This window comes from Myotis yumanensis, unplaced genomic scaffold, assembly GCF_028538775.1.
Source record: "Myotis yumanensis isolate MYYU_CA2020_CCGP unplaced genomic scaffold, mMyoYum1.0.hap1 SCAF_16, whole genome shotgun sequence".
NCBI lineage: Eukaryota > Metazoa > Chordata > Mammalia > Chiroptera > Vespertilionidae > Myotis > Myotis yumanensis.
Genome location: NW_027223767.1, coordinates 17,119,802 through 17,134,680, shown reverse-complemented (window position 1 = coordinate 17,134,680; position 14,879 = coordinate 17,119,802). Strand labels below are relative to the sequence as shown.

At 41.6% G+C, this 14,879-nt stretch overlaps 2 protein-coding genes across 2 annotated transcripts; both read right to left on the bottom strand.

Annotated features, from left to right (window-relative positions):
- Positions 1–809: 809 nt before the first annotated feature.
- Positions 810–1,751, bottom strand: LOC138994236 (olfactory receptor 3A2-like). Its single transcript, XM_070394017.1, has one exon. The coding sequence runs from the start codon at positions 1,749–1,751 to the stop codon at positions 810–812; it is 942 nt and encodes a 313-aa protein (XP_070250118.1).
- Positions 1,752–13,547: 11,796 nt separating this feature from the next.
- On the bottom strand, positions 13,548–14,483 carry LOC138994229 (olfactory receptor 3A1-like). Its single transcript, XM_070394000.1, has one exon. The coding sequence runs from the start codon at positions 14,481–14,483 to the stop codon at positions 13,548–13,550; it is 936 nt and encodes a 311-aa protein (XP_070250101.1).
- Between the last annotated feature and the right edge of the window lie 396 nt (positions 14,484–14,879).

Genomic DNA, 14,879 nt, shown 5'->3' with positions numbered 1-14,879 from the left:
CTAAAACGAAATATAAACTCTGCACTGTTAAATACCCCAGCATCTTGCAATGTAGACAGGGCACTGGAAATCAGTGTCTCAAATTATACTGCACTAGGTCTGAATCCTTTTTTTTTTTTAATCTGTTTTATTGATTTTTTTTACAGAGTGGAAGGGAGAGGGATAAAGAGTTAGAAACATTGATGAGAGAGAAGCATCCATCAGCTGCCTCCTGCACAACCCCTATTGGGAATGTGCCTGCAACCAAGGTACATGCCCTTGACCTTGACCGGAATCGAACCTGGGACTCCTCAGTCCACAGGCCGACGCTCTATCCAGTGAGCCAAACCTGTGAGGGCTGGTCTGAATTCTTGTGGGGAGTCCTGTGTAAGAGCAGTTGGGGAGCTGTTTCAGGGGAAGCCGACAGGAGGGGGTGCTAATACTTGGAACTAGGCTGCGCCTTTCCATATTCCAGTTTGGAGAGAATCTTTGTTGGTGCATTTTTGGGGACCCAGGCAGAAAATAAACAAAGGGCTGCCTGTAGGACCACCAATCTCCCAAGATACAGAGCTTCCTGGGTTGCAGAAAGCCACCATCCCACTGTGTCCTCACATGGCAGGGAAGCACATCTGGAGTGAAAAGGGTAGCTAGGTCAAAATGGCAATGAGCCAAGGATTCTGGTCTAGAGAACCTGCACACCCTTTATCAGGGAGAGCCTCCTGGGGAACAAGAAGTCTCACTCCTAACAAGTCATCAGGCTCAAGGATCTATGAAAGGGAAGGACCAGGTGCTGTGATTCTACCCTCCTGAGACACCTCTCATGCAGGGGCTCACTTCCCCATGAGCACTTTGTGCAGGGCACCCTGCACATCAGGGTTCCGGAGGCTGTAGATGAGTGGGTTCAGCATAGGGCTGATGACAGTATTGAGGATGCCAATCCCCTTGTCCTTGTCTGAAGCCTCCACTGAACCCAGACGCATGTAACTGAAGATGCCTGTCCCATAGAAGATGGCGACCACGGTGAGGTGGGAGCCACATGTGGAGAAGGCCTTCTTCCCACCCTCAGCAGAGCGTATTCGCAAGACTGCAGCTGCCACATGGATGTAGGAGGTGACAATAAGAATCACAGGTACACCTGCCATTATGATACTCAGACCAAAAAGTAGCAGCTCATTGAGTTGGGTGCTGGAGCAAGAGAGTTGGAAGAGCTGTGGCAGGTCACAGTAGAAGTGATTGATCACATTGGGACCACAGAAGTTGAGTGTGGATATGGCCACAGTGTGGGTCAGTGCATTGGTGAAGGCACAAGCCCAGGACACAGCCACCAGTATCTTCTGAACCATCTGGCTCATGCGGGTGCTGTAGGTGAGGGGCCGGCAGATGGCCAGGAATCGGTCATAGGCCATGGCTGTCAACAGGAAGCAGTCCACACCAGCCAACTGATGGAAGAAGAAAAGCTGTGTGAGGCAGGCTCTATAGGGAACTGCACGCTTGTGGGACAAGAGGCGGCCCAACATTGAGGGAACGGTGACTGTGATGCACCCAATGTCCAGCACTGATAGGTTTCCCAGGAAGAAGTACATGGGGGTGTGGAGTTTGGGCTCCACCAAGATGGCAGCCAGGATGCTGAGGTTGCCCCCAACTGTGAGCAGGTATGCAAACAGGAAGAGCACAAAGACAAGTGGTAGCAACCCCGGTGTGTCCACCAAGCCCAGCAGGATGAATTCAGTAACGGCTGTTCCATTGGCCCCAGCTGTTCCATTTAGCTGCATTAGTTCCTGCAAGGAAACATCCAAGGAGATAAGGAATCATTCTTCTCCATACATTTATTCAAAAAGAAGAAAATAGACTCCTTGAGCCCTTTATTTAGTCCCGCCTCTCCAAGGAATGACTTTCTTATTCCCAAGGACACACCACGACTATTTTTTTAAAATATATTTTTATTGACTTCTGAGAGAAAGGCAGAGAGAGTGAGAGAGGCACACACACACATCAATGATGTGAATCATTGACTGGCTGCCTCTTGCACGCCCCCTACTGGGAATTGAGCCCGCAACCCAGGCATGTGCCCTTTACTGGAATCAAACCCGGGACCCTTCAGTCCACAGGCCGACGGTCTATCCACCAAGCCAAACCAGCTGGGGCCACACCACAACTATTAACTCTCTCAACATTTACCTCAATAGCTTTTCTGCATTCTCAGGTATATGGACAGGTGACATCATCACTCTAAACCTCCCTCCCTGTCTTAAGAGAAAGAATCTATTTGTAGAGATTTGAAGGACAAAACCCTTGGGAAAAATAAATAAGTAGAAAGTGTATTTTTGATTTGAACATAGCAGAGTAAATCTGGAACTTTCTCTCCTCAAATCTCATCTCTTCCCAAGACAAAAAAAAATAAGAATAAAAATATAGATTCTATCTTCAAAGAAATTGGTAAATATCCAAAACTTTTAGAGCACAAATTAGATCAGAGACCTTCAAGATTAGTGGACATGAAATAGGAGAGTGGCAGAAAGAATAAAATCCATGACCTTAGGAAAGTCTAGAGAAGTACAATTCTCCACAGAAAAAGGGCACTCACTAGGGAATACAACCAAAAGCCCTTCTTTGCAATAATGGGAGTAGGGTGCATAGTGTGGCATCATTACCTCTGTGATCCTGAGTTGGATTCAAGAAGCAGGGGAGAGCTAAATGACAAATCTCACAGGCAGGCTGTATTTGCAGGCTGTAGACAAAACATAAAGCTGGGGTGAGAGATAAAGAAAACAGTGCCTGTTACCTATCTACATGGATTACCAACAGGGAAATGCTAAAGTAACTCAACCCTATTATGTGCCAGAAGACATAATAGTTATGCAAATGAATGCTCCCAATATCTGGTATTGATACATACAGCCAAAAGTGCAGGATTTTAGGCAGAAATAAGATAATAGCTAGTGGATTTTATTGACTTTTATAATAGACTTAATTTGACAGAAAAGTAAGGCTCTAAGAGACTTTAATATAATTAATTATTCAAGAGGTAGAACTCATATGCTCACCTTTTCCAAGTGCCCATGAAACATTCACCCTCCCCAAAGAGCATATGTAAACTAAAAATTCAGAAAATTCTAAAAGAATAAATAATTCATACAATAATATTTCATCACAATCAAATTTGAAGAAAAATGATTTTTATAAATAAATCCAAATATTTTAAAAAATTGTTAAGAAACAGGTGGACCAAAGAGGAAAACAAAACTAACAATAAATAATATCTGTGGGAGGAAAAGGGGAGATAGTGAAATCAACAAACACCAGAATAAAGGGTTATCATTAAATCAATGTTCAGAAGAAAATTTATAACCTTGAATTAATATATTAAAAAACAAAAAGAAAGAACATTGTTTAAATAATCACATCAAGAAATTAGAAAAACTATAAGAAATGGGAGAGGTTGGTAAAAGGGTGCAAACTTTTAGTTAAAAGAAGAATGAAGTTTAAGGATCTAATGTATATGATGGTGACTATGGTTAGTAATATTGCATTGCATCATTAAAATTTGCTAAGAGAACTTCAGTGTTCTCACCAAAAAAAAGTAACTATACGAGGTGATGGATGTGCTAATTCAATTGTAGGGATCCTTTCACAATGTAATCATCATGTATGTTCACTTCAAACATATTACAATTTTATTGTCAGTTACATTTCAAAAAAGCTGAGAAAAAAAAGTTAAAATAAAATAACATTTTATAAGCTCTAAAAAAAATGACAAGTCCAGGAATAGACCTAAGGTGATGTAAGAATTTAATACATGATGTAAGTGGCATCCTAAATGAATGGGAAAATGTATTATGCAATAAATTCTATGAATAGAAGCAATAACATAGCTATCCTGGAAAAACGTAACTTGTATACATACTTCATATATTTTGCAAAAATAATATTCTAAATGGATCAAATATTTAAATACAAAATTAAAATTATTCAGGGGAGATGTGGAATTTTACTAGTGTATGTATGACTCAAAAAAGTGGAAAAAAAACTTTAAAATAACCAAAATTGACAAATCTATAAAAATTTCAAAATTCCAGCAATTTAGCTAAGCAGGATTACATTTCCAAAATTCCATTCTCTGTATGCTTCCAGGTTAGGATTGGCCACAAGCGGAATTTGCATGGTAGTTATCAGATAGAATTGAAAAGGTAAAAAGGGGCCCAGCTGGAGTGGCTCAGAGACTGAGCATCAACCTATAAATCAGGAGGTCAGCGTTTGATTCCCCATCAGGGCACATGCCTGGGTTTCTGACTAGATCCCCAATGTGGGACATACAGGAGGCGGCCAGACAATGATTCCCTTGCATCGTTGATGTTTCTATCTCTCTCTCCATCTCCCTTCCTCTCCGAAGTCAATAAAAATCTTTTTTTTTAAGGGAAATTTGGCAATATTTTTCAAAATTACAAAAGTGTTTTTCCTTTTACCCAGAAATTCCACTTCTGAGAATTTATCCAACAGATATATGGGCACATGTGAAAAGTGCCATATGTGTGAGGCTGTTTGTTGCAGCACTGTTTGTAATAGCAAATCACTGAAATAACCTATCTTTTCATTATTAGAGGACTGGCTAAACTCATAACAGTATATCCTTACAAAGGAAAACTATGCAACTGTAGAAAACAGCTCTGTCTGCTAATTTGAAAGATATCAAAGCTATATTATTCAATGTAAAATACAACTTGTAGAATGAATACTGTATGCTTTGGTTTTCATTGAAAAGGAGGAAAAGAACACACACATGCACACTGATATAGTATAGTATAGTATGATTAATATAATATAATATAATATAATATAATATGAATTTTTATTTGTAAATATATATTCAGAAGAATACTCGAGACACTGGAAGTACTGGTCTTCTCTTGGGAAGAAGATTGAGTAAGTGGGAGACAGAGTGATAGGATGAATGAGTAAACAGTATATTAGGAAAACAAAAGAAAAGTAAATCCATTAAATAAGCCAATAAACTGATATCTGGGCAAGTAAGTATAGGCAAGAAAAAAAATGGGTAAATGCAAGCAATTACAAATAGAAAATATTACAGCCAGAGATACACAAGAAAAAATAAAATAAATTTTAAGAGAATACTCCCTATAACTCTATAATACTTAAATAAAAAATTTAAGTAAATAGGCACAATTATAGAAAAATGTCAATTAAAATATATTTTAAATAGTCTTAAAATGCAAATTAAACAGAGAAAAAATATCAAAAAATAATTACTCTAGCAGCAATCTCTAGGCTCACAAAACTGTTGAAAGAAAGTTTGTTTAAACTTTAATGAATAAAATATCCTCATGCTATATAAACTTCCCTGCAGCAGAAAAATATTAAGCACCCCAATACTGCAAAACCATACAACATAATATCATTTTAATATTAACACAAAAACATTCAATGCTCACACTCTCACTCACAGGGAAACAAGACTTGAAGGAAAGACCAACATGTATCCTTGATTTGAGTAATAATACAGGTGATTTTTATTATCTTCCTTCTAATCTTCTCCACTTTCTGATGTGTCTACAATGAATATCATTTACTCTAATAATATTTTATAAAATACCACCTCCTGTGCATGATCAAGACATGCCTATTAAGTGCCACATCACAATAAACTAACTGAACAAAACAGAAACCAGAAACCACTTCCCCTGTGATTTCCACTGCACAGGCTGCCCCTGATAATAATCATAGCTAACAGTTCCCAAGACACTGACTCTGGACTAGGCACTCTGTACAGGTCTAAATGCGTTGCATGTATTAACTCATTTATTCCATTCCTATTAGATGCATACCATTTTTAATCCCTGTTTAAGTCACATAAGTCACATAAAGCAAGTGGCAGAGGCTGGATTTTAACCCATGTAGTCTGACTCCAGAGCCTGCCCTTAACCTTCACACATACCGCTGCTCTAAGAAAACCAAGGTATCTCAAGGATCATAAGGCCATGTCCTTCTCCTGCAATTCTCTCAAAATCTATTTCTGACTCATTCTTATGACTCAAAGACCCAGTCCCACAATCACTGTAGCTGTGCCCTTTTAGATCCCAGTCTGCAGTAGCTGAAGTCCAGATGAGTGCCTTGGGTAGGTCACCGTCACAGTCAGCAGCTGCCCCTTAATTTCCCTTTTTGTTTTAACCCATGTCATCAGATTGCAAACTTTGTGACTTCCTATATCCCCCATCTTTGCTCATGCTATCTCCTCTATGTAGAATGTCCTTGTTCCAACATCACATGGTCAAAGTTTTTCAAACTCAGCGCAAATGCTCCCTCCTCCAGAAATACCTCCCTGATCTGTGCCCACCTTAAAGTGATATTTACATCGTCAACATTCCCACTGCACTTTGCCTTCTATGTGGCACTCACCACTTCACCTTCTGGCCCAATCAGTTAGTCGTTCAGTGTACTCCTACAGTCCATTTTAGGATAACAATCGAGACTGACTCAACTTTGAGAACTATATGCACAAATTCGTTTTAGCTATGTTCCATTCACAGATAAATTAATATATTCTGACAAAGAGGGCATCATTGTGGCCTACAGGAGTTGGTCTTAGGGAACTGGTCAGGCTGCCTAGTAAGGACTGGGTTCTGAGCATGGAATTCGAACAATGAGTTTCACCTCACTCACCCTTAACAGAATAAATAAAAACAACCAGCTTTCATCTAAAAGAGAGAGAACTGATAGAGATGCCTGAAGGAGGAACCCCAATCTCTGGGTCAAAGTCCCAGCTCTTCCTCTCACCTGATATGTCATCCTGAGCAAGTCTCTGATTTTTGCTTGTGAGACCTTGGTTGCTGCATCTGTAAAACCAGGAGGTTTGACTACTCAAGTCCCTTCCCTCTTACATGGGAGCAGAGGGAGGGCCATGAAAGAACTCACCTTGCATTGGCACAGAGGTCAGTGGGGTTTATGAAAAGGAGTTTAAAGGGGGCGAGAATCTGCCCAAGCTCCGCCAGCTACTCAGGAGGCAGATAAGGGGCTATATATATGGAAATGAGATAAAGAGGCTGAGACCATCTCTGACATGGATTTCTCCACCATAGTATTATCCTCCTGGGACCTCAAAATTAGCCCAAGAAGGGAGAAGAGAATAAGGGGAGAGCTAAGCACAGGTAGATAATATAAGCCCTAATTAATACTACAGCGGCCAAGCAGTGGGGCCTCATGACTCTGTGGTGATTTAGAAATTCTCTAAACATTATTTCTATTTCCCCTCCTTCCGCCGCCCCCCATATTAATCTGTGGGATAATTTGGGCAGTTACCTTAATAACTCCACTTAACGCCTAGAACATAGGGGAGTTGTTTGTCACCCAGGGAACTTGGCTCTCTCAGTTGTGTAGTCCAAATAGGACCTGTGGGCAGAGACAAGCTGACTTCTGAAGCTGGAGATGAGGGAGAAACCCAAGAAAGGAGGCAAAAACTGGAGAAACCTTTTCAAACGTCAAATTCTTAATGAATTCTCAGGAACAGCGTACATTCTCACCCGGGGCCTTGTTAGTGAGGGCCACAGAGACCGTGCTGTGGGAGTCCCATAATGATTCTGAGAGGGGGCGGGAGCACTGTGCTGTGCCGGGAGGGCCCCCTGGGAAGATGCACCCCACCACTAGCTTCTGGGCCAGGACCTTAGAGATGACAGCCTAGTGGGAGAGAGGAGGAAACACAGGAATTTGGAGAGGTTGTGTAGTGCAGCCCTTGGACTCTCATGTCCTCCTCAGTGAATTACTCCCATGGTCCATGTGAGAGCCTACCCTCTTCTGGACTTTGTAGAAGAATAGATCTGCTCTCCTGTTACTAGCAGCTACTGAACCCCTTTGGACCCCAGTATTCTTGCCTTTGGAATAAGAGTACTATCCCCTCTTCAGGTTGCTGGGAGGATTAAATGAAGTAATACACAAAGTTCCTAGTAGGAGACCACGAATGTTGTCACTAACATAACAATTGGTAACATTTGTCATGTGCTTGCCATGTATGTTACACCATACCATGAGCTTTATATGCACTGAATCCCAATCAACCTTTAAACAATTCCATGAAGTAGACCCCTTTATTATTTCCATTTTACAGATAAATAAATTCACATTCAGAGTGATTCAGTAATTTGCCAAAGGCCACAGAGTTAGAACTTGTATTTGTCTGATTGATTCCAAGGTACATAATCTCAACAATTATGTGATGTGACTTACTCCCCCACCATCTTCTAATCAATCCCTTTCCCCCAAACTATATACTTTTAGCTCCTGTTGTTTGTGATAAATACTGTTTCAAATATACCACAGACTGTGCTCTAGGATTGAGCCTGAAGCATTCAACCCTCAAGTAATAGCAGCCTCAGCTCCTCCCCAATAGCTCAGTCTGTAGCACTGAGATCCACATGCACCTGCTACCTCCAGTGTCACTCTCTTGCTCTCCCATTGTATCTGCTACTTATTCTCAGAGTAGCAAAGAATTATAGACTTGGTGTTCGTATTGGCAGTTGAGCCTCCTGAGTTAGGCTTGCATTGTTGGCTTGGGGATGTAATGTGTGAACGTTAAGGCTCTTCATTATTCAGAAACATTTTTCTAAACATAAAAAATTATAAATGATAGTAGAAGCTTAAACATCAATAAAAATCTACAACAAAATCAAATATACTTTTAAAATAATTTTCAAGTAAAAGAGGAAAACTACTACTGCAGTATTTACATTAATGCAAGAACCAGCCTTCATATTAATTTTCAGCCTAGTTACACATGATCTTGGTGGTCAGAAATCTTTAACCAGTTTAAAGCTGTGCTGGACAAGTAGCGCCACTGGTATAGACTGAATTTTGTGTCCCCATCAAAGTTCAAACGTTGAAATCCTAATCCCTAATGTGATGGTGTTCAGAGGTGGGGTCTTTGGCAGGTAATTAGCTCATGAGGGTAGAGGTCTCATGAATGGGATCAGTGCCCTTTAAAAGTGACCCCAGAGCCTGGCCAGTGTCTCTCAGTGGTTGAATGTCAACCTATGAACCAGGAGATCATGATTGGATTCCCAGTCAAGGCACATGCCCATGTTGGGGGCTTGATTCCCAGTTTGGGGCATGCAGGAGGCAGCATCATTGAAGTGTCTATCTCTCTCTCTCCCTTCCTCTCTGAAATAAAAAACATATACATTTTTAAATAATAAAATAAAAGTGACCCCTAGCCCTAGCCAGCATTGCTTGATGGTTAGAGCATCAGCCTGCGCCCTGGAGGGCAGTAGGTTCAATTCGGTGTGAAGGGCACATATTGTGGTTGCAGGTCTGCTCCTCACCTCCAGTCAGTTTGGGTGCATGTGGGAGGCAACCAATGTTTGTGTCTCTGTCACATGGATGTCTCTCTCTCTCTTCCCTTCTCTCTCTCCCCTTTCTCCCCTTCCTTCCACTCTCTCTAGTATCAATGAGAAAATATCCTCACTCCTTGAATAAGGATTGAAAAAATTATAAAAGTAACCCCAGAGAACTCCCTCACCCCTTCTGCCATTCATCCCTTCTGTCCTTGAAAACACAACAGGAAGATGGCCAGCTATGACATGGACCAGGAAGTGGGCCCTCACATGGCACTGAATCTGCTGGCACCTTGGTCTTGGACTTTCCAGCCTCCAAAACTGTGAGAAATTAATTTATGTTTTTATATGCCGTCCAGTCTATGATAGTCTAGCAGTCTGAACAGACTAAGAGAGGCAGCTGCCAGGTACCACCAGAAGCAGAAACAAATCATCTTTGAAAGAAATGAATGATCTCTGGGAGAACATACCTTCATCTGAGGTATTAAATTATTCATATAAGTAACTTCTCTAGAACCTAGTCTGATTAGCACATAAAGATCCGATATAATCATTTTCTAGAGCTACCATAACAAAGGACATCAGACTGGGCTGCTTAAAATAATGGGAATTTTTTGTCCACAGTTAGATGTCTGAAATCATGGTATTGGAAGCACTGTGCTTCCTTTGATATTGATAGGGGAATCCTTCTTACCCTCTGACAGGTGATTGGATAAACAAAATGTGGTATGTATATACAAAAAATATTATTCAGGCCTGGCCAGTGTGGCTCACTGGTTGAGTGTCGACCTATCAACCAGGAGGTTACAGTTCAATTCCCGGTCAGGGCACAGGCCTGGGTCATGAGCTCAATCCCCAGTAGGGGCTGTGCAGGAGGCAGCCAATCAATGATTCTTTCTCATCATTGATGTTTCTATCTCTTTCTCCCTCTCCCTTCCTCTCTCTGAAATCAATAAAATATAGATTCAGGCACAAAAAGAAGAAATTACTGCCACTGTGACAACATGGATGGAATTTGATGACATTATGCTGAGTGAAATAAGCCAGATAGAGAGAGACATGTTCTGTGTGGTATTGAAACCAAAGTGCTGCGTTCAGACTTTGCAGGTTTGTTGTCTTGCAAAACTGAACAATGAGTTCATGGACAAAGAGGTAAGTGAAAGTTTACTGAGAGTTAGACAGACTCCCCCTAGCACAGTGGGGACCCAAGTGGGTTGCTGCCGAAGCACTCTGTCTAGGAGGGATATACATATATGCCCTGCTGGCTTCTGATTGGTTCTTCTGCAGAAGCTCTCTGTCTAGAGGTTGCTAAGGCAAGCTGTTTGTATAGAGGTAGGGGAAACTCTCTGTCTAGGGTAGTGGTTCTGGCCCTTTAAATACAGTTCCTCATGTTGTGACCCAACCATAAAATTATTTTCGTTGCTACTTCATAACTGTGATGTTGCTACTGTTATGAATCGTAATGTAAATATCTGATATGCAGGATGGTCTTAGGCGACCCCTGTGAAAGGATCGTTCGACCGCCAGAGGGGTCACGACCCACAGGTTGAGAACCGCTGGTCTAGGGATAGGGGAAGCTCTCTGTCTAGGGGTGTTGGTCTTCCCTGCCCAGTTGGGTTGTCCCAGCAGCTCCCTCCTAGCTGGGTGTTTGCCCAGCCAGAGGGCCTTCGCCACTAGTCAGCAAGCTGTATCCCAGGGATGGCGAACCTTTTGAGCTCGGCTTGTCAGCATTTTGAAAAACCCTAACTTAACTCTGGTGCCGTGTCACATATAGAAATTTTTTGATATTTGCAACCATAGTAAAACAAAGACTTATATTTTTGATATTTATTTTATATATTTAAGTGCCATTTAACAAAGAAAAATCAACCAAAAAAAATGAGTTCGCGTGTCACCTCAGACACACGTGTCATAGGTTCGCCATCACTGCTGTATCCTGTTATTCTTGGACTTCCATATTTTCCTTTCCTCCCATGGTCCCATCCCTAACTACCAATCCCCTCTTCTATCTCCTCAATATCACTTGTATGTGGAAACTTTTGTTTTAAGCCAATGTCATGGAAACAGAGAGTAGAATTTTGGTTGCCAGGAACTAACTGGGTGGTGGGGGGAACGTGGAAGGAGGGAAATGGGGAGATCTAGGTCAAAGGGTACACCTTTCATTTATAAGATGAATAAGTTCTGAAAATTTAATGTACAATCTTGGGAAAAAATAATTTCCAATGAGGAAATACTAATGGATTGCATTAGTCAGCTCAGGCCTCTATTTAAAAAAAATATATATCATCGACTGGATAATTTAAACAACAGAACTGTATTTCATTACAGTTTTGGAAGCTGGAAGTCTGAGATCTGGGTGCTGATGTGGTCAGGTTGTGGTGAGAGCTCTCCTCCTGCTCACAGAGCTGCCTTCCCACTGTGTCCTCACATGGCAGGGGAGAGAGCGTTCCTCTCTATTTCTTCCTCCCGTCTAATGCCATGGTCCTATCGATTAGGGCCCCATCCTAATGTAACCCCAATTACCTACTAAAGACCCTATGCCTATCTCACATTGGGAGTTAGGGTTTCAACATATGAAATTGATGGGACACAATTCAGTCCAGGTCATGGATAATAAACATTTGAAGATATATTCAACCTTATGTGAACATCAAAGACATGCATATTAAAATAATAGTTGGTAATTTTCAACCACTATATTCTCAAAAATTAGAATAATTTCTTGACAATAGCCTCTGTTGACAAAGGTATAGGGAACCTTTTTATTCACCACTGAAATAATAAAATTGTGCAAATTTTTGTATGCTAAGAAGGAAATATTTATCAAAAATCTAAATTTTTATTTAGGAATTTTTATTTATTCAATTCAGTAATCTTATTAATTAGAACTTATTTTATGGCAATTCTTACAAGATAATGGAAACACATATTTAAAGATTATTTTTTACATTATTGATCATAATTGCGGTAAATCTAGAAACAGTCTAAACTCCAACAAAAGGAATAAGGTTAAGTAAATTATGATTGGTTCATAAATTAACATTAGGCAGTCATTAAAATGGATAAGGTAAGTTTTAGGTATTTGACAGGTGAAAAAGTCTACCATGTCAACAATAAAACATGGCATAACATGCCCTTATTGATAGAAAATATACAATATGTTTATATTGTATAAACATGTTAATATTAATATAAAAATTATAAACACGTTTATATATGCATAAAAAATGGAAAAGCACCAAATTCTTAACAGTGGTGTCTTTTTTCTTGAAAATTAAATTATTAAGGATGAGAACAAATGGAGTGAAGTTTTTTACTTTAATTTTTCACTGCTAAAATTTTGTCTTGTTTTTATTTTTATAAACATAATTTCTAATGAAAACTTTTAAATCAATATATATTCCATTTTAGAAAAAAGAAGACACCTAAAACGAAATATAAACTCTGCACTGTTAAATACCCCAGCATCTTGCAATGTAGACAGGGCACTGGAAATCAGTGTCTCAAATTATACTGCACTAGGTCTGAATCCTTTTTTTTTTAAATCTGTTTTATTGATTTTTTTTACAGAGTGGAAGGGAGAGGGATAAAGAGTTAGAAACATCGATGAGAGAGAAGCATCCATCAGCTGCCTCCTGCACAACCCCTATTGGGAATGTGCCTGCAACCAAGGTACATGCCCTTGACCTTGACCGGAATCGAACCTGGGACTCCTCAGTCCACAGGCCGACGCTCTATCCAGTGAGCCAAACCTGTGAGGGCTGGTCTGAATTCTTGTGGGGAGTCCTGTGTAAGAGCAGTTGGGGAGCTGTTTCAGGGGAAGCCGACAGGAGGGGGTGCTAATACTTGGAACTAGGCTGCGCCTTTCCATATTCCAGTTTGGAGAGAATCTTTGTTGGTGCATTTTTGGGGACCCAGGCAGAAAATAAACAAAGGGCTGCCTGTAGGACCACCAATCTCCCAAGATACAGAGCTTCCTGGGTTGCAGAAAGCCACCATCCCACTGTGTCCTCACATGGCAGGGAAGCACATCTGGAGTGAAAAGGGTAGCTAGGTCAAAATGGCAATGAGCCAAGGATTCTGGTCTAGAGAACCTGCACACCCTTTATCAGGGAGAGCCTCCTGGGGAACAAGAAGTCTCACTCCTAACAAGTCATCAGGCTCAAGGATCTATGAAAGGGAAGGACCAGGTGCTGTGATTCTACCCTCCTGAGACACGTCTCATGCAGGGGCTCACTTCCCCATGAGCACTTTGTGCAGGGCACCCTGCACATCAGGGTTCCGGAGGCTGTAGATGAGTGGGTTCAGCATAGGGCTGATGACAGTATTGAGGATGCCAATCCCCTTGTCCTTGTCTGAAGCCTCCACTGAACCCAGACGCATGTAACTGAAGATGCCTGTCCCATAGAAGATGGCGACCACAGTGAGGTGGGAGCCGCATGTGGAGAAGGCCTTCTTCCTGCCCTCCACTGAGCGGATCCGTAGGACTGCAGCTGCCACATGGATGTAGGAAGTGACAATAAGAATCACAGGTACACCTGCCATGAGGATACCCAGACCAAAAAGCAGCAGCTCATTGAGTTGGGTACTGGAGCAAGAGAGCTGGAAGAGCTGTGGCAGGTCACAGTAGAAGTGATTGATCACATTGGGACCACAGAAGTTGAGTGTGGATATGGCCACAGTGTGGGTCAGTGCATTGGTGAAGGCACAAGCCCAGGACACAGCCACCAGTATCTTCTGAACCATCTGGCTCATGCGGGTGCTGTAGGTGAGGGGCCGGCAGATGGCCAGGAATCGGTCATAGGCCATGGCTGTCAACAGGAAGCAGTCCACACCAGCCAACTGATGGAAGAAGAAAAGCTGTGTGAGGCAGGCTCCATAGGGAACTGCACGCTTGTGGGACAAGAGGCGACTCAACATTGAGGGAACAGTGACTGTGATGCACCCAATGTCCAGCACTGATAGGTTCCCCAGGAAGAAGTACATGGGGGTGTGGAGTTTGGGCTCCACCAAGATGGCAGCCAGGATGCTGAGGTTTCCCCCAACTGTGAGCAGGTAGGCAAAGAGGAAGAGCACAAAGACAAGTGGTAGCAACCCCGGTGTGTCCACCAAGCCCAGCAGGATGAATTCAGTAGCGCCTGTTCCATTGGCCCCAGATTCTGCTTCCATGGGTCCCTGTAAGAAGACATCTCATAGTGGAAGGGACGAGTCTTCCCAATTTAGTAAATTCTCAAGTGTCTTAGTGGTTATTTTCCCAACCTGTAGGCTGTGCCTCACTTACTAACCCTCTCTCTGTCTTCACTTCAGTCTTTACCCAGCTTCTAGGTGAGTTGCCTGGTGCCTTGGGCCCCCCACCCCCAGGACCTCATGAAAGATATATAAATTATTACTTCCTTTCTTCTCTAGATTCAAGGAATGAAGTCCTCCCATCAACAATCTATATGAGATTTTGGGGGGAAATAATGGGGAAAGTAGAAATTATCAGATGGTAAAATAAAAACGAATTAAAGAATTGATTACAAGTTTTTTTTAAAAAAAAAACAGTACAAAGAAATAAATACCTAG